Raw genomic sequence first — 20,247 nt, 5'->3', positions numbered from 1 at the left:
GTATACACTTTATAAAAAGTTCATTTAAAAACACGTCGAGCTCGAGGATCAACCTGTTTACAACCAGTTTTTAGATTAGTTCGCGATTAAGTATTTTATTTAGCGAAAATTCCGAGATGAGTTATATTTGACTCTATTATTGTATTATATGTATTTTGTCGTGCTTGAGTTGTCGTGGTAGAGTTCCATTTCAGTATCACTTACATTTTTTATTCATTATTTCGTTAATTGTTTTAGTTATTGATAAAACTAATATTTTTATTTCACGTGGCTATCAAAATCATCGATCACAGATCAAAATCCGCGCCTCGATGTCTCTACCCATTTGGCAAAGTCTGAACACCAATAGGTAACTACAATAACCAGATCTTTGAATTTATCTTAACACTTTCAATTTCCCATTTTCGAATTATACATATCTACTTACATACTATAATATTTATTCTATACTAATATTGTAAGAGGAAAGGTTTGTTAGTTGGTAATCGATAAATTCTAAACTATTGAATTGATTTTAACAATTCTTTCGCCATTAGAAGTCTACTTTATCCAGAAGTAACATGGGCTATAGCCTATATATTATGTATAGGTATACATAATATAGGTATATTACATTTTACCCGAGCGAAGCGGCGAGCATCAGCTAGGTGTCTAACAAATTATTTTCAAGGATCGTCGAATTGAATGGTGGTCATATCTACCAACAATATTGTAACCTATTGACTTTTACTATTACGTGCTATTAGTTGTCATTAATTAATAGTACCTAAGTTATATAAATTATCATGGTATAGGTACCTACCGCGTTTATAACAGAGTAATTTAGTTTCGTGTTAGTTGGAGCTTGTGAGTACATTCCTATTTGGAAGATTTTCGCATACAGAAATCGTTTTCTTTTCCAGAGCACGTCGAGACCCTAATCAAATGTGGACTTACTCGAGCGTGGACATCCCGAGGAGCAGAGTAAGTCGCGCGGAGAGAATAAGGATATATATTTCGGAGTGCATAGTCTGTTTTTGTGTTTTATTCTTTATCGTTTGCGTGGGCTTACTCCTTTATTTGTTCTTCCATTTATACACCACTGTAACGAGCTCTCGTAAAGTTGTCGAGACTTTGATTGAGAGTTGATACTTTGTATTTTTCATATTGCTTTATGCCTAATGGTAGTTCTGCGATAGGTTAAGCTATGATAATCTGGAAACTGGTCTCGTATTTTAAAAATATAAAAAGATAAGTTCTCATCGATTCGGCTGTAGTTTTTATACCTACCCATTGTTTAAATAGGTTTTATTTTCACTGCGTTTTGCATTTTGGATATGTTGTTCAATTGTTTTTTGGTTTTTATTATTTAGGGGCTTCTATAGTTATGTAAGTAGTTATATATCAGCCCCATTATAATCTAAACAAATATATAATATGGTCTTACATAAATTAACAAATTAACGCAAACAGTTTAAACACTTTTTATATAAAGTTAAAGTAAAATTCAAACCAATATGATTTTGCTCAATATATATTGTGTACTTACTATAAAGTATGTAAAATTTAGAAATAAAATACATACCTACATACTTTTATACTTAGGATCTATAATAAAAACAAATTGTTCAGTATTGTTGAATAGAAATAAAATTAAATAAAATTAATAAAAAATAAGTAATAGTAATTATTTTTACTCTTATCACCTAAAGGTTCGTACGCACCTGAGCGGCGCGGCGCGGCGCTTCAGTCCGACTGCAGAACGCTTCACCTCAGGCCGCTCGACGGTGCCTACCGCACTACAACTTCAGTACGCGGCAGCTCGCGTCACTTGCGCGTCACTTTTACACCCGTTCGCGTACGAGCAACAACGTCGCAAGATGAGCGACAGTGAAGAGGATTTGATTATTATTTCTTTGTTGTGCAGAAGAAGAACGAATTATCGAAGAGAAAAAACCGGCCAAGTGCGAGTCAGGCTCGCGCAATGAGGGTTCCGTACTACAGTCGTATGATTTCGATAATTCAAAAACTATGATGCATAAAAATAAATAAAAATCTGTTTTAGAATGTACAGGTGAAGACCTTTCATATGATACCCCACTTGGTATAGTCACTCACTTCGAAAGTTGAAAATACTAATTATTAGTTCATGACCACAATTTAATTTTTTTTGTGTGATCTAACCCTAAATTCACGGTTTTCAGATTTTTCCCCAAATGTCAGCTATAAGATCTACCTACCTGCCAAATTTCATGATTCTAGGTCAACGGGAAGTACCCTGTAGGTTTCTTGACAGACAGACGGACAGACAGACAGACAGACAGACAGACAGACAGACAGACAACAAAGTGATCCTATAAGAGTTCCGTTTTTCCTTTTGAGGTACGGAACCCTAAAAAAGAAGAAGAAATGGATTGCTGACATACCAAAGTCACGCTATCAAGAAGGATATCACATTTTGTTTCCTCGCCTTCTTAATGACTCTGTACCATTTCACATTTACTTCAGAATGTCGAAGACAAAATTCTATATGCTATTGCCTAATAGTTTTTGTGGAAATTACATTAGAAACAATAGGTATACCACTCAGGTCGGTAATATAATCCTACAAGAAACCTATGTCCAGCAGTGGACATATCTATCGGTTGATGATGATGAAGATGATGATAGTTTTTATGGAAATTATAAAAAAATATTTATGCATATCCATACTTATATTATTATCAACGCAAAAGTGTATTTGTCTGTCTATCTACTAGCTTTTCACGGCTCAACAGCTTAACCGAATTTGATGAAATTTGGTACAAAGTTGAATTACATCCCGGGGAAGGACAGGCTACTTTTTATCCTGGAAAATGAAAGAATTTCCACAGGATTGTTAAAGGCCCATTTATATGAAGTTTGGACCAGAGGTAGCTTGCATTCCGGGAATTGACAGAGGTAGGCAACTTTTTATCCCGGAAAATCAAAGAGTTCACACGGGATTAAAAAATCTAAAAAAAAATGCAACTAGATGATGCCTGCGACTTCGTCCGCGTGGATTTAGATTTTTCTATAGGTGAGCACATTTCCGGGAATTACCTACTAGTACCTATATACCTGAGATAGATTATACCCTGTAGGATAAAAGTAGCCTATGTGTACCTACACATAGGCTAGTTTTATCCCGAAAATCAAAAAGTTTCCACGGGATTTTAAAAAACCTACATCTACGCGAACGAAGTTGCGGGCATCAGCTAGTCCCTTAGGTTCTGTGGAAATTACATTAGAAAAAGCATTTTCGCAAAATGTCTTTGTTTTATGTGCAATAGAATATATAAAATAGGCAGGTAAACACAGGTACATATTATATCTAAATACCTATATAAAAGAAAAAGGTGACTGACTGACTGATCTATCAACGCACAGCTCAAACTACTTGACGGATCGGGCTGAAATTTGGCATGCTGGCTAGCTAACTAGCTAATATGACGTAGACATCCGCTAAAAAGGGATTTATGAAAATTCAACCCCTAAGGGGGTAAAATAGGGGTTCGAGATTTGTGTAGTCCACGCGGACGACGTCGCGGGCATAAGCTAGTATAATATAAATACAAGTACAACAATAGGTAGGCATATTTCCGAAACTATTAATTCTACCTAGATGAAGTAGGTAGGTATAATATGTACATAATATATTATAGTTATTTAATCAGGATTATTTTTACCATTGATGTTTTCTCATAACGCTCGGAGAGACATTTATACATTTAGACACTGGGAAGGGGGGAAGCCGACATCCTAGGGGTTGGGACCTTTGAGGATATACTTCTAAGAGCATGAGGAACACGTCATGTGTCAAAAATTAAACCTACGTTATTTATTTTGAGGTCTATCTTGCCGATTCTTGCCTGTACTTTAAATACCTAACAAGATGCGCGTGTATCTTATTCGAGCGACGTACGCATACTGAAGCGCCGCGCCGCGCCGCTGGGTATGTCGCACTAGCGTCACTGCACTGCGCGTCGCTTCAGTGCGCTTCAAAATATTCTCTCCAGCCGTGCCGCGCGGCAACGCGCGGTGAAGCGCCGCGCCGCGCCGCTCTAGTGCGATATGCGCCATACAAAATGATAGAAATGATATTTTGAAGCTCTGTGCCGCGACGTGAAGCTCACTGAAGCGCCGCGCCGCGCCGCTCAGGTGCGTACGAACCTTTAAAGTGATAAGAGTAAAAATAATTTAATGTAACATGTTATGCAAATTGAAACTCTTCGAATGATAAAAAAAAATTAAAGATATAATATAGCTCAATTGAATTATTTTATTTATCTCTACTTATGTCTTTTATTTATGTCTAATATTAGGTCTTCTGTGTATTAGGTAAGTACATTTTCCATATTGATACTAATATGTTTTATAAATGCGAAAGTCTGACTATTACCTATCTTTTTTTTACAGCTCAACCACGTCACGTGGGGTGCCGTGCGACGTTAATTTTATGATTTTGGGTTTCGTGATTTCCTCCGACTAATTCTGAACCATAATATAAACGTATTATTTATTACTATTAGTCATCGATGTATTAGTCTAAACTTTAAAAAACCGGCCATGTGCGAGTCAGACTCACGCACCGAGAGTTCCGTACTACTATCTTATTTTTTCGACATTTTGCACGATAAATCAAAAACTATTATGCATAAAAACAAATGAATTGAAATGAATATGATTAAAAACCACATTATGATACCCCACTTTCTTCTTCTTCTTTCTTCTTTGGGGCTATACAGGTCCTTGCTATCCCTGAATCACTGCGACCGTGTTTTTACAAACACAATAGATCGGAGACGGTCGCACATACCCTCCTTGGTATAAGTAATCTTACTTTAATAGTTGAAAATACAAATTACTTAATAGTTCATGAACACATTTAAATTATTTCTTGTGATGTGACCACAAAATTACGGTTTTTGAATTTTTCCCTTCACGTGTGTTACCTGCCAAATTTCATGATTCAAGGTCAACGGGAAGTACCCTGTACCTAAGTTTCTCGACAGACACGACAGACAGATAGACAGACAGACAGTCCAACAACGAAGTGATCCTACAAGGGTACTTTTTCCTTTTGAGGTACGGAACCCTAAAAAATTTATTATAGAGTTACCTTTGCATACCTATTTAACGCTGCTGGGTAGGTTTTTGCATAAGTATTTCATAAGATTCGCGGCATGCATTCGAGTCACAGACACCAAGCAATAAAACCTTGGCGTCACGCTAAGATTAATTAACTATAATTTTTGGTTTTTAGGGTTCCGTAGTAAACAAGGAACCCTTATAGTTTCGCCATGTCCGTCCGTCTGTCCGTCCGTCCTCGGTTAATCTCAGAGGCTTTTAGTGCTAGAAATCTGTAATTTCACATGGGTATAAAATATATTAATCACAGCGACAAAGTGGTGAAATAAATTTTTGATAAATTATATTTTTTAGGGTTCCGTACCTCAAAAGGAAAAACGGAACCCTTATAGGATCACTTTGTTATCTGTCTGTCTGTCTGTCTGTCTGTCTGTCTGTCCGTCTGTCTGTCAAGAAACCTACAGGGTACTTAACGGTGACCTAGAATCATGAAATTTGGCAGGAAGGTGGGTCTTATAGCTGACATTTGGGGAAAAATCTGAAAACCGTGAATTTAGGGTTAGATCACACAAAAAAAATACTACTTGGCTGGTTTTTTTGAGGTTACGTCTGATTTCTGAACCATAAATAAATATATAAATGTATTATAATTACCTACTACTATGTAGATACGACACGCATTCGGTTCACTGTTATCAGCTAGTAATATATTATACTAGCTTATGCCCGCGACTTCGCCCGTGTGGACTACAGAAATTACAAACCCCTAATCCCTATTTTACCCCTTTCGGAGTTAAATTTTCAGAATTCCTTTTTATTGGACGTCTACGCCATAGCTATCTACATGCCAAACAGCCCGATCCGTCCAGTAGCTTGAGTTGTACGTTGATAGTCAATACACTAGATAAGTGAACCGCCCGCGCCCCGGCTTCGCACGGATAACTAAAATAACAACGTTTTTCCGGTTATATTTTTGATTATTGTGAGTTAATTCTAGACATAAGGCTCCAAAACTTTATTTCGTTTAAGAGGAACATACTCCATAATACATTACCAACAATCGCTACCCTCATTATCACTACCCTTATCAATTCATACATGCGAAAGTGCGTTTGTTTGTTAGTTTATTGGTTTGTCCTTCAATCATGTTGCAACGGAGCAACAGATCGACGTGATATTTGGCATGGGTATAGTTAAAGACCTGGAGAGTGACATAGGCTAATTTTTATCCCGGAAAAGCAAAGAATTCCCACGAAATTTTCAAATACCTAAATCCACGTGGACGAAGTCGCGGGCATCACCTAGTAATTATTATTATGAACATGCATCTAAATTTTCTTGCAGAGTCTTTCCATTGGTGACACGCACAGACAGAAAAACTTGGCGGAGGTACCTATTTGGTTTTACATAACAGGTAGGTATACAGGTATACCAGAACGCTAGCAAAAACTTAGCGTTATTGTTATACTACCTAAACACAATCCAATACCAATAACCATTTGCCTCATTTTGTAGTTTTAGTGATTTAGTACAAACCCGCAATGTGCGTGCAAAACTCGGGTCAATACTCCATCTACGACGCGGAATTGATTCCGAGTGGCCTACTTAAGCAACGTTCGCTGACCTCTAGCGTCAGTCGGATGTTTTATTTGCAATATATCGTAAACTTTTACAAAATTATAGGACTTTTTTATATATTTTTTTCGAGTCTTTTTTTGTGGTATCATATCAGTAATCATCAGTACTGTCACCTGTCCTCGTTTTTGTGGTATCATATCAGTAATCATCAGTACTGTCACCTGTCCTCGTTTTTGCCTGCGTTCTGGTTACACCCTTTATGTACTATGTATGTAGTGATAAATATTTTTATCACTATTATTATAGGTACCTATAGTCAAAGCGATTATGGAAAGCAATAAACCACTAGATCTTTTTACAACCCGCCATAACGCTTGAAACCTACGTCTTCATGATAAAAATTACCTCTTTAAGCATTATTAGCTATCAGGATTGTGAAAAATGTTAGGTTTGAAGTGTAGAATAGAATAGCAATGTTTTTCATTCAGATAAGACGTATTTATCCAGATAAACAGTGGCCCTACCGCGGTTGTTTGACAGCTACAATGTCACGATCGCAATCATCTCTTATTGGTTAATGCTCGCTCACTATTGGCCACAATGCATTGTTGCAACAAGAATCGCACAAATTCAGCCAATCAGAACAATTGAGATTGTAATAATGATTGATGCAGGTTTTAGACAATCGCCCTACTGGTCTCGATAGCACCTGCACTTCCGAAATAAAGCGAAGAATAGGAATAGGATTGCTATTTTCAAACATTTAAAAATCTCTTAGTCAAAAATCGGTTCAGCGATAATAATCTCTCTTAGCTATTAGTACGCGGCAGATAATACTGTACATCGACCTTAAGAAGAGAAAATAGCAGTTTCGTAGAGCGTTGTCGCTATCGTTGAGACCTACAAAACGTCACATAGGTATGAGTAACAGAGACAACGCTCTACAAAGTCAAAATCTCATTCTAAAGGTCGATGTACAATATTCGTAATCGTACTTTCCTTACTAAGTAATCTTATTATTAATGTGCGTGAAAGCGTGTCTGTCTGTCTGCTAGCTTTTCACGGTCCATCTTCTTAGATTCTTAACCGTTTTAACCAAATTTAATACAGAGATAGCTTGCATCCCAGAGAAGGACCTGGCTAATTTTTATCCAAGAAAATCAAAGAATTTCCACGGTATTCCCCTAAATCCATGCAGAAATGGTGAAGTCGCGTGCATAGTAGGTGAATGACCTCCTCTATTCTACTTTTTTTTATAAAAATAGCGAGCAGATGAGCAAGCGGGTCACTAAATGTTAAGTGATTACCTCCGCCCATGAACCTACCTAAACACAATCCAATACCAATAACCATTTGCCTCATTTTGTAGTTTTAGTGATTTAGTACAAACCCGCAATGTGCGTGCAAAACTCGGGTCAATACTCCATCTACGACGCGGAATTGATTCCGAGTGGCCTACTTAAGCAACGTTCGCTGACCTCTAGCGTCAGTCGGATGTTTTATTTGCAATATATCGTAAACTTTTACAAAATTATAGGACTTTTTTATATATTTTTTTCGAGTCTTTTTTTGTGGTATCATATCAGTAATCATCAGTACTGTCACCTGTCCTCGTTTTTGTGGTATCATATCAGTAATCATCAGTACTGTCACCTGTCCTCGTTTTTGCCTGCGTTCTGGTTACACCCTTTATGTACTATGTATGTAGTGATAAATATTTTTATCACTATTATTATAGGTACCTATAGTCAAAGCGATTATGGAAAGCAATAAACCACTAGATCTTTTTACAACCCGCCATAACGCTTGAAACCTACGTCTTCATGATAAAAATTACCTCTTTAAGCATTATTAGCTATCAGGATTGTGAAAAATGTTAGGTTTGAAGTGTAGAATAGAATAGCAATGTTTTTCATTCAGATAAGACGTATTTATCCAGATAAACAGTGGCCCTACCGCGGTTGTTTGACAGCTACAATGTCACGATCGCAATCATCTCTTATTGGTTAATGCTCGCTCACTATTGGCCACAATGCATTGTTGCAACAAGAATCGCACAAATTCAGCCAATCAGAACAATTGAGATTGTAATAATGATTGATGCAGGTTTTAGACAATCGCCCTACTGGTCTCGATAGCACCTGCACTTCCGAAATAAAGCGAAGAATAGGAATAGGATTGCTATTTTCAAACATTTAAAAATCTCTTAGTCAAAAATCGGTTCAGCGATAATAATCTCTCTTAGCTATTAGTACGCGGCAGATAATACTGTACATCGACCTTAAGAAGAGAAAATAGCAGTTTCGTAGAGCGTTGTCGCTATCGTTGAGACCTACAAAACGTCACATAGGTATGAGTAACAGAGACAACGCTCTACAAAGTCAAAATCTCATTCTAAAGGTCGATGTACAATATTCGTAATCGTACTTTCCTTACTAAGTAATCTTATTATTAATGTGCGTGAAAGCGTGTCTGTCTGTCTGCTAGCTTTTCACGGTCCATCTTCTTAGATTCTTAACCGTTTTAACCAAATTTAATACAGAGATAGCTTGCATCCCAGAGAAGGACCTGGCTAATTTTTATCCAAGAAAATCAAAGAATTTCCACGGTATTCCCCTAAATCCATGCAGAAATGGTGAAGTCGCGTGCATAGTAGGTGAATGACCTCCTCTATTCTACTTTTTTTTATAAAAATAGCGAGCAGATGAGCAAGCGGGTCACTAAATGTTAAGTGATTACCTCCGCCCATGAACATTTGCAGTATTAAAGGAACCGCCATCGCCATGCCAATGCGTTGCCAGCCTTTCAGGAATTTGTCTATTTTGGCAAACTTTTGTCGGACCGACTGTTCACGGTTGTCTGCAACTCGTAAAAGAACTTAGCATCGCTTGAATGTTAGTAAGCAAGTTCAAAACAATTCCGGAGCAAAAGTTCTTCAGCAAAGACCCCACAATCAACAAACTGAAAACTTAGAAAAGAAAACCAAACTCGAACAACAGAAAGAGCAATTCACTGTCGAGTAAAGTGCTCGAATAATTAGTAAGTACGTACGTAACTTAGGTGTCCGGGCTCAAAACAGATACTTACAAAATTTCCATCCTTCATCCAAGTATGAATTAGATGATTCCCACGACTTCGTCTGTGTGGATTTGGGTTTTTAAGAATCCCGTGTGAACACTTTAATTTTCCGGGATAATTTTCTTAACAACGGCGTTGACTCACCATATCTGCTATCAAAAATATCTTTAAGGTGCCCACGGGTTAACTCCCGGCATCGGAAACTGTTTCATATTGCACCAAGTAAGACTAAACACGCTGATAACACATTCATACGACGAAGTTGCAACCAAGCTAATCATCTATTCGCGAAAAGTGATATTTTTCATCTCTCTCTCCATAGGTATAAATTAGCAATTAAGGATGTTATATCAAATTCTGCCTAGTTATAGTTTATACTTTAGTCGATTTCAGTTCTGTGTTCCATAAGTTTACCTACCTAGTTAGTTTTAAATACTCTGTGCCTAGTTTTTCATATGCATACTATGCCCGTGTGTTGTGGACATAATTCTTTATTATAAGTGTTAATTTCTCAATGGAGACTGCTTTGGTTTAAGTGTTTATATATATATACTATCTAGTTAACTAATTGTAACTGTTTGTCTCTACAAAATAAAATAAATAAATAAAATAAAATAAAATAAAGAAGTAGCATATATCCTTTCCCGGGATATAAGCTAACTCTGTATAGAATTTCATCAAAATCGGTTAAACTGTTGGGCCGTGAAAAGCTAGCAGACAGATAGACAGACACATATTATTAGGAATAGTATGGATTAAAATTTGATCACGTGTAAGTTAACAAAATCTTTTGTCAAAATTGTTTTTAAGGTTCCGTACCTGAAGAGTGCCATCGGGACCGTAATACTAAGCCTCCGCTGTCCGTCCGTCTGTTCGTGCGTCCGTCTATCGGGTGGGTTGTATCTCGTGAACCGGAGAATAGGCAGAGAGTTGAAATTTTCACAGAATGTGTATATTGCTATAACAACAAATAATAAAAAATTCAAAATAGCCGCCATGAAAATCTTAAAACTCTTAAAACAATATTATTTTTCATTTTCCATTTTGTTACAAAAAACAAAGACAATACCATTGTTAGAGTTAAAAAATCTAAAGCTTTATTTTTGTCTTTAACTAATTTGGCGTTTCTCATGCATTTCCTTTTCAATGCGGGATAAACACATCTAGGTATCTGAGAAAGTTATTGTTAATTATTTTGTTAAAAAGTTACAAGTCTAAATAGATGCAGGATATAGCAATAACGGTGCAAAATCAATAAAGCCCCGAACAGAATTTAAAAATAGATCCACGATTTTCAACGTAGTCAGAGGTATCAACATTCAACAGAGCTCGGAGTATTTCACGCTAAATTTCCCCGTACAGAGGAAACAAGATAGCTAGGTACACCTACATAAGGCTATGAAAGGGTTTCATTTGTGCCTCCTTGAAGTCCTTTATATTCTGAATCAAATTCAAGTGGGTTTGTAATTGGTAGAGATGTACTTATTCATTTCATTAATTACTTATTATTTACTAGATGATTCCCGCGACTTCGTCCGGGTGGATTTAGGTTTTTAAAATCCCGTGGGAACTCTGATTTTCCGGGACAAAAGTAGCCATCCATGGGTTATAAACTAACTCAGTACCAAATTTCATCAAAATCTGTTAAACTGTTGGACCATGAAAAGCTGACAGACAGACAGACAGAGAGGTAGACAGACAGACACACTTTCACGTTTATAATAATTAGTATGGATTTACATAAATTAGGTGATCCGCCCTGGCTACGCGCAGGAGAAATTGAAATTCTTTCTTTGTGGAATTCTACGATAAAAAAATCTACACGTAGTTTTAAGATTCTAGATTTGAATGTACATTGCTAGCATGCCAGTTTCTCCATTTAAAATGAAAGTCTTTTTACCTATTGTCATTTTGTTTTTCAATTATTTAGGTAGGTACCTACTTACCAATTACAATTTTGCACGACAATTTTGTCAAATTGTTCATTCGGTGAATTTATTTAACTCTGTCACAGTGTTTGCTTGAAAATAGACCTCAACAAGACCTCAACTACCAGCAGTCATTTTCCCATCTTTCCTCATTGTTCCCTCTTTTCCTTTGCCCGTCATTATTAGGTAGCTATTCCGTAAGCACGCGTTGATATTTTCCGTATCATTTTTCACTATACCTTTCCCTTGTCATAATGTATTATGCCCTGCCCATGTCACCTTTTTGATTCTGTGGGATATGTCTTCCACTCCAGTATCTATGTATTTAATATGTATTTCATCATAGAAGTTTAATTCATATTAATATTTAAAAAAATTAAACATTATTAAATTAAATATTAAGAAAAAAAAAAAAAAAAAAAAAATCATATTTAGTTTATTTAACGTCTTTGATTAATCATTATAAATATACTTAGTTTATTGGAGATCAGATTCTGACCTATAAGTAATAAATAATAATTAATTAATCTTTGATAAGTCACTATTTTATAAAGACTGAAACAAGCAAAATGCGTCACGGTAGTTCAGCGTGATGGTAACTGCACGACATTACGCCACACTGAACGCGCGAATACGCGTGCACGATTTGTAACGCGTCTACAGTACGACAAGGCTCTTTTGGCACTTGAATGACATTGACAGGGGGGCGTAGTTGTAGAACAAAGGCTGCCAGCGAATAAAATCTCCTCAATTTTAAGGAATAGGTAGGTGAAAATGTCAATGTCGAAAATCGAGTAAGTTTTATCTAATATTAACTGAATGCGAAAAAGGGGAAAGCCGTCTTTGTTTCCAAATCGAGAAAGAATAATAAAAACCATTTATAAGCCATGTACTTGCAACTTATCATGTTTACCTGCTCAAACACTATATTTACCTAGTGCTAAATATTGCTATAAGATGCAGACACATTTATGCTGTATATATTATCAGTATATAATATACTGTGATGTTATGTATATGGAATGGCTCTAATATTTAAAAAAAACAGTGAAATTCAGATTTTTTTACTTAGCAACACCGCATATAAGGGGACAGCGTGGCACTTCTGACTTCACAAGATGGCGGCGTTAGTTTCGATTTTCGCCTCGCGCCAAAAGAGCCCTAGGTGATTGCGATCGTGACATTGTGGCTGTCATTCTACCGCAATCGCACAGCAGGGTACTCACCTAGCCGTGTAGCATGTAACATATCTGATACTGTAGTCTGTATCAACCTGCAAGTGGGTACGACTCGTCTACGGTCACCGCGTATCCAGCTATGAGCTACGTGATGCCGTCCACGCGCACACTGCGAGCTGCCTTTGTGTCCGCAGTGATACCGCCATTCGGCGGGTCGTACTTACTTGATACAGTATCAGATACGTTACATGATACACGGCTAGGTGAATGCCCTGCTTTATACGATGCAGTTCTTTTGTGATCCATTTTTGCCCTCCTCGTCTGTGTAGGCCGTAGCCCGTAAACATTATTACCTGGTATTACTTAGTTGAAATATGATGTAAAACCACAAAACTCCGAATACAGGTGGATATAATGTAATATTATGAATCAATAATACATTGCAAAACGAATAATAATTATATTCAGTTTATTTCGCATCAATTAATTATCCGGCGGACATCGAAATCACACACGGTCATTATCATTACATATTAAGTATTAACATGAATAATGTTATGTTTGAGGCTAATTGGTTTGTAATGAATAAAATTGGCAAAACAAATTGCTATTGCGCTGGAACCATTTCTCATTAAGATCATCAGACGTCATTTTGACGTCAGCCGAAATAAAAATATACCATCAGCTCGAAACTTCAGTCTAGTGCCGACGTCACTGAAATGGCGGCCACGCGCAATAGCAATTTTCGGGACTTATAACCATTATTTTGAGGATAGAATCTATCTGTCATCGTCATTATCTCAACCCATCACCGGTCCACTACTAAGTACGACTCTACTCTCAAAATGAGAAGAGTTTTGGGCCATACTCTACCACTGCTTATTTACTTTCTGTCCCCAAAGACTAACTTTTAAACCTGTCATTTTAGTTTAAATTTTGGTCAGTACCCGTAGTATAAGATTTAACGTCTCACCATACGTTTGCTAGAATTCGAGAATCGAAACACAATAACATCAAAGTAAAATGGACCTAAAGAGCCTTGAATTGAAGTCAAATATTCAATGCCACTGATTTTAATTTCGCAAAGTTTCCGCTTGGAGTGCTGGCTGTAGATGTGTAGACAAACTTGAGCTTTAAAACAAGGCTCTTAAGATCCAGTTTACTATAACGCAGAAGTGTTTCGACTCTCGAATTCTAGCAACGTTTGGTGTGACGTAAAATGTTATACTACGACGGGTACAGATAAGCTTAGCTAAAGACTAAAGTAGTTAGACGAGAAAAACAGCGCCTTTTATAAAAGTGTTGGCAATGTTGCTGTTTGTAATTATTACTAATGATAATTTAATTTATTACCGAATATATTATGTATACAAGAGTTAATATAGTTCCATAATAATATTTTTGGGTGCCGGTGCCAATTAGCTTTAGCTGCGCGAATCGTCTAGACTTCATATTTTTATGGGACTCCACAATGGCACCTCATTGGCACCGACCCCAAAAAATATTATTATGGAACTATATTAACTCTTGTATACATAATATATTCGGTAATAAAAAAAATTATTTTTCAATTTTTAGTGTTTGTGTAACGAAGTCAGTTTTTATTTTTTTTGTAAAAAAATTTTATTTCACAATTTTTAGTGGCCCAATGGAATTATGCTATGACTGGTTAAAAATCTACTGTTTACTAAGCTATTACACTGATCGCGAGCAATTTACTCTTATCCGTTGAGGAGTTCCAGTATCTATCTTCGAAGATGTTCATCAGATCTTCACCAAATTGAAATGGGACCAACTTTGAAGTATACCCTTTCAAACAAAAAAAGAATTTTCAAAATCGGTCCAGGCGTTTTCGAGTAATCGGGGAACATACATAAAAAAAAAAAAAAGATTCCGACGAATTGAGAACCTCCTCCTTTTTTTGAAGTCGGTTAAAAACTAAAGCTGCTTGTCGTGCAATTTCGCGTTTTGGTCAAAAGAGCAAAAGAGTTATAATAACTACTAAGTTAAAATAACAAACAAAGAACGAGTAATTACTCGTACTACCTACCACTACCTACTTAACTAGTAACTACCTACTACAAAAACCGGCCAAGTGCGAGCCAGGCTCGCGCAACGAGGGTTCCGTAATACAGTCGTATTTTTTCGACATTTTGCACGATAATTCAAAAACAATGATGCTTAAATTTGATTTGATTTGATTTGTTAAAAATAAATAAAAATCTGTTTTAGAATGCACAGGTGAAGACCTTTCATATGATACCCCACTTGATATTAATAGTATAGGTAGGTACTTCTTAATGCCATGATTTCACGTCACCCCTAGCCTAATGTATTTGTCAGATTGTCGATTTATTCATCCAAGATTCAGCGGCTCGATTGCGGTTGACTGAAAGCTACAATGTCACGACCGCCGACACGACGACCGAATCAAGCAGCAGGATCAAACTGAGAGTTTCCTCATTCTAGTTTACTCCGCTACGCGTGCACTAGACAGGTCATTCCGAACTAATTTTTTTCTCGGGCTACCACTCTATTTTGCTTTTTAGGGTTCCCTACCCGAAAGGTATGCCTACGGGAACCTAACTGTCCGTCCAATCCATCCTTCCGTCTGTCTGTCAGCGGGCTGTATCTCATGAACCGTAATAGGAAGAGACTAGAGAGTAATTTTGATAGAATATGCCTGTTGCCCGTAAATTCGTCTATATAATAATATCTTCTAATCGTTAATATTTATAATATATATATATAATACGTTATCGTCTAATAATATCGAATTCACGGATAATAAAATTCCCGTGAAATAAAACCACAAAGTTTATACACACTAGCTGATCCGCCCCGGCTTCGCTCGGGTGGAATTTAGAAAATCAGTCTGGGGGTAGAGTTTTTAAACACCTTGAAATAAGTACCTACGTATTTTTTTTTGAAACCGAAAACCCAAATATCAATTTTTATGGAAAAAACCTCAAATATGACGGACTTTCATACAAACTTTCACCCCCGATTTAACCCCCTTGACAGCAGAATTTTCAAAAATCGTGTAACATTCTCGTCTTCAATCGTCAATCGTGTATTTTATACCAACATCGATGTAACTTTAAAAATAACAGACTTTCATACAAACTTCCATACACCATTAACCCCCCTTAAGGGTATTCGAAAAATCCTTTCTTAGTGGATACCTAATCTTTACAAAAAACAGACCCTCCAAATTTCATGTCTCTAGGACCCGCGGTTTAGGCTGTGCGTTGATATATAAGTCAGTCAGTCAGTCAGGATTTTAAATTTTATGTCTACAAAATAACTCCATTGGTCACTAGTCAGCTTGCATTTTGATAAAATCGATAGCCATACCCTGTAGGTACGTAGGTACAGTACCTACAGTATGTAGGTACACGGTAGGTATATTTGCCGTAATTCAGCCGCGTGGTGCGGCGAAAAATATGCGTGCCGATGAAATACGCGCTGCTGAATTTTGCCACATTCGAGTACATCTCGTATGTGCAAGAGTGATAGCATTATAAAGTATTGATTGTTTTTCAAAAGTTGCATCCTATCAGCGTATCAGCAGACTAGTTGACCTGCCCTGGATTGCCTCGGGGGAATTTCTAAAAAACGTAAACGTAAAACGCCGTTTCCCTCGGCCTTCTTCTTTCTTTCTTCACTCTGGGCTGGTTTCCGCACTTAAACGTTTGCGTCTGTTGTGCGTGCATTGCCCCTCCCCGCCGAAGTCTTTACTCCAGCCATCCAAGCTCGCTCCAGAAGCCAAATAGACCACCCAGGTTGCCGAGGGCTTCATGGAGTGAGGTCGGGAAACCTAAATGGCGCTCGCGTTGATCTGCTACGCCCGTGCACTCCAGGAGCACGTGCGTCGGTGTTTCATCGACCTCCATGCAGGCCCTGCACAGAGGACTGTCGGTGACACCTATAACGAAAAGGTGTTTGTTTAGTGGGCTATGCCCTGTTATGAGTCCCACCACCTTCCTAAGTTTACCTCTGTCCAGGCCCCAGTTCCCTCGGCCTTATGAAATACCTAGGTTAAGATTAAATAATAATTAATGTGTACGCTGTTGATTACTTACTATTAAATAAATAAATCTAAAAAAAACTTGCTTTCGGGGATCTACTTTATTGTAGAAAGTGAAGAAACCACTTTCTACATTCAGTGCTTCACGCTGTATATTAATTAGTATGTTTGTCAGTCGACATAAGTAGGTATTTAGCTTACTACTTACCTATATAAAAATAATTAAGTTTGTTTGTCTGTCTTTTCGCCCCTCCGTCCGTCCGTCCGTCAATCTGTTTGCCTATCTCTGATATAAATTAACTGATTTTAATGTTTAGTAGGTAGGTACAGACCAAAGAGGTTTATTCTTTTTTTTTAATAGATATAGCGAGCAAACGAGCAGGCGGGTCACCTGTACCCGTAGTACAAGATTTTACGTCTCACCAAACCAAACCAAATTCGAGAGTCGAAATACTTCCGCGTTACAGTAAACTGGATCTTAAATGCCTTGTTTTAAAGCTCAAGTTTGTCTACACTTCTACAGCCAGCGCTCCAAGCGGAAACATTGCGAAATTAAAATCAGTGGCATTGAATATTTGACTTCAATTCAAGGCTGTTTAGGTCCATTTTACTGTAACGCGGAAGTATTTCGACTCTCGAATTTGGTTTCGTTTGGTGAGACGTAAAATCTTGTACTACGGGTACAGATGTTAAGTGATTACCGCCGCCATGAACATTTGCAGCACCAGAGGAGCCGCCGATGCGTTGCCGGCCTTTTAGGAATTTGTTGGTCCGCCCCTTGAATAACCCCATGTTATAAATATATATTCTCATCTAAGAGTTCCGACGGGATTTTAACATTTTGACGAAGTCGCAATCATCTTCTAGTAAAGAATTGTATGTCATCATCATCATGATCAACCCACCGCCAGCTCACTACAGAGCACGGGTCTCCTCTCAGAGTGAGAAGGGTTTGGCCATAGTCTACCACGCTGGCCATGTGCGGATTAGTAGACTTCACACACCTTTGAGAACATTATGGAGAACTCTCAGGCATGCAGGTTTCCTCACGATGTTTTCCTTCACCGTTAAAGCAAGTGATATTTAATTACTTAAAACGCACATAACTCCGAAAAGTAGAGGTGCTGGTCCGGGATCGAACCCCCGACCTCCAATTAGAAGGCGAACGTCCTAACCACTAGGCTATCATTTTATTTTAATTGTATGTAGGTAGTTGAGTACAATTTAAAATTCTTATAAGACAAAATTCAAAACGTAGACAAAAGTAGAGGTATGCAGATATTATGTTCCCATTATATCTAGCCTGTACATAATAGGTATATCTCTAAATCCAGGCGCCTAGCCTGTTAGATTAGGTATTAGTCAAAGGGATCTCAGCAAACATCTCCCGCTCGCAGCTACATCCTCAGATGTATAAGGGATGAACAGATTTCCCGTATCGATTAATTCACGCTAACGTGTGGAAGTGTACTTAGTGCTTAGTCCCGACTGCGTCTTTCTACCTAATAGGCTACTTGACTCATATCTAATTTCGTCCAATAAATCATTATTTATTATAGTATTTTGCTTAAGACAACGAAATATATCAATAACAATTATTAAAAACGCAGGATGGATATATAAATCCAATTTAAAAAAATACAGTTTTTATTTTTATTTGAAACGCAGAAAACGCTGTCAGCCATGATGTGACGTCATTAAATATGTAAACAAAGAAATGTCATCCCTATGTCACGCGGGGACTAACGTAGTATCCATATATATAAAATTTAGAGTCCTGACTAACTTATATATCAACGCACAGCCTAAACATCTAAACAGCTGGTCCTAGATACATGAAATTTGGTGGGTGTGTTCTTTGTAGGTAAAGAGAAGGTATCCACTAGGAAATGATTTTTTGAAATTCCACCCCTGAGTGGGTTAAATGGAGGTTTGAAATTTATGAAGTCCACGCGGGCGAAGTCTCGAGCAGAAGCTAGTTTTTATATATTTCTAAAAACTCATAGTAAACGTAAAAAAATATCGTTTTCTCTTTATAAATTGAATAAGTTATTACAACAAAGTGATCTTTGCAAAAATAAATTTGGGTTGAAGTCGTTAGTCATATAGGATCCCTTTAAGCAAGTCTTCGCGTGTTACGTATATTTATTTCACTGGGCACTCTAATCCACAACTTTCCTGTGGTCTTTATCGATGCGTTTTTTACATTCTCGGATGATACAATAACGAAAATTACTATATTTTTCATGTACACTAGTATAGAAGTCATGTTTATTAAACTTTGGGAGGTTATGCTGTTGTTTACAAATGCATGACGTCAGAGCACAGATAATCTATCGGCCAAACATGGCCGACAGTGTTTTCACCTGTCTAAGAAAAATATATTTTTAAATGAAAGTTTTACGGTTTCTAGGGCGCAAAAAAATATAGTGTTAATTTTTTTGATATAATAGCACAAATATTAACCATTTAAGACCAACTTTAAAAAAGTGTCAAGTAGCCTATTATCTCGTATTCACTAATAGGGTATTACCAACTGACTCGAAGTACCTACTTATCGATAAGCTATATCGATAGTATTTTGTATCATCATCATCATCAACCGATAGACGTCCATTGTTGGACATAGGGCTCTTGTAGGGACTTCCACACACTACGGTCTTGCGCCGCCTGAATCCAGCGGCTCCCTGCGACTCGTCTGCGTCGAAATTTTGTATGCTCCATGCAAACATATTATGTCCAATAACTACCTAGGTAGATAATGCCAGCGATTTCGTCCGCATGGATTTAGATTTTCAAAATCCTGAGCGAACTCTTTGATTTTTCGGAATAAAAAGCCCCGAATGCAAGCTAACTCTACCAAATTATCTCAAAAGCCGTATAAACTGATGGGCCGTGTAAAGCTACATGCAGACAGACACAATATATATAGATATAATATAGATTTATTTTGCTTCAACTTTAGGTTCTAATAAAATAAAACTCCTAGGTACAACGCGTACCTACCAATTAAAGTGGAGCTTAGTCTTTTTGTTAAAAACTTAAATTCAGCGTTATTAAACATTTTATTTTACTTTTAATAAATTTTTGACGACCTCCCTGGCGCAGTGGTAAGTGCTCTGATCTTATTAGTGGTAGGTCCCGGGTTAGATTCCTGGCAGGGATTTGGAATTTTATAATTTCTAAATTTCTGGTCTGGTCTGGATGGGAGGCTTCGGCCATGGCTATCGGCAAAGCCGTGCCGCCAAGCGATTTAGCATTCCGGTACGACGCCGTGTAGAAACCAAAGGGCATGGGTTTATTAAAAACTGCCATACCCCTTCCAGGTTAGCCCACTTCCATCTTAGACTGCATCGTCACTTACCAC

The 20,247-nt window shown here is 37.3% G+C and overlaps 1 protein-coding gene across 1 annotated transcript in view; it reads left to right on the top strand.

Annotated features, from left to right (window-relative positions):
- The first annotated feature begins 203 nt into the window (after nucleotides 1-203).
- Nucleotides 204-20,247, top strand: part of LOC117990957 (uncharacterized) — a 71,658-nt gene continuing 51,614 nt past the window's right edge. The window contains exons 1-2 of the mRNA XM_069505006.1: nucleotides 204-349; nucleotides 903-963. Coding sequence (XP_069361107.1) covers nucleotides 312-349; nucleotides 903-963 — 99 coding nt within the window. The 5' untranslated portion in view covers nucleotides 204-311. The remainder of the gene's footprint in view (nucleotides 350-902; nucleotides 964-20,247) is intronic.

This window comes from Maniola hyperantus, chromosome 19, assembly GCF_902806685.2.
Source record: "Maniola hyperantus chromosome 19, iAphHyp1.2, whole genome shotgun sequence".
NCBI lineage: Eukaryota > Metazoa > Arthropoda > Insecta > Lepidoptera > Nymphalidae > Maniola > Maniola hyperantus.
The sequence above is the reverse complement of the archived record's forward strand: the minus strand, read 5'-3'. Positions and strand labels throughout refer to the sequence as shown.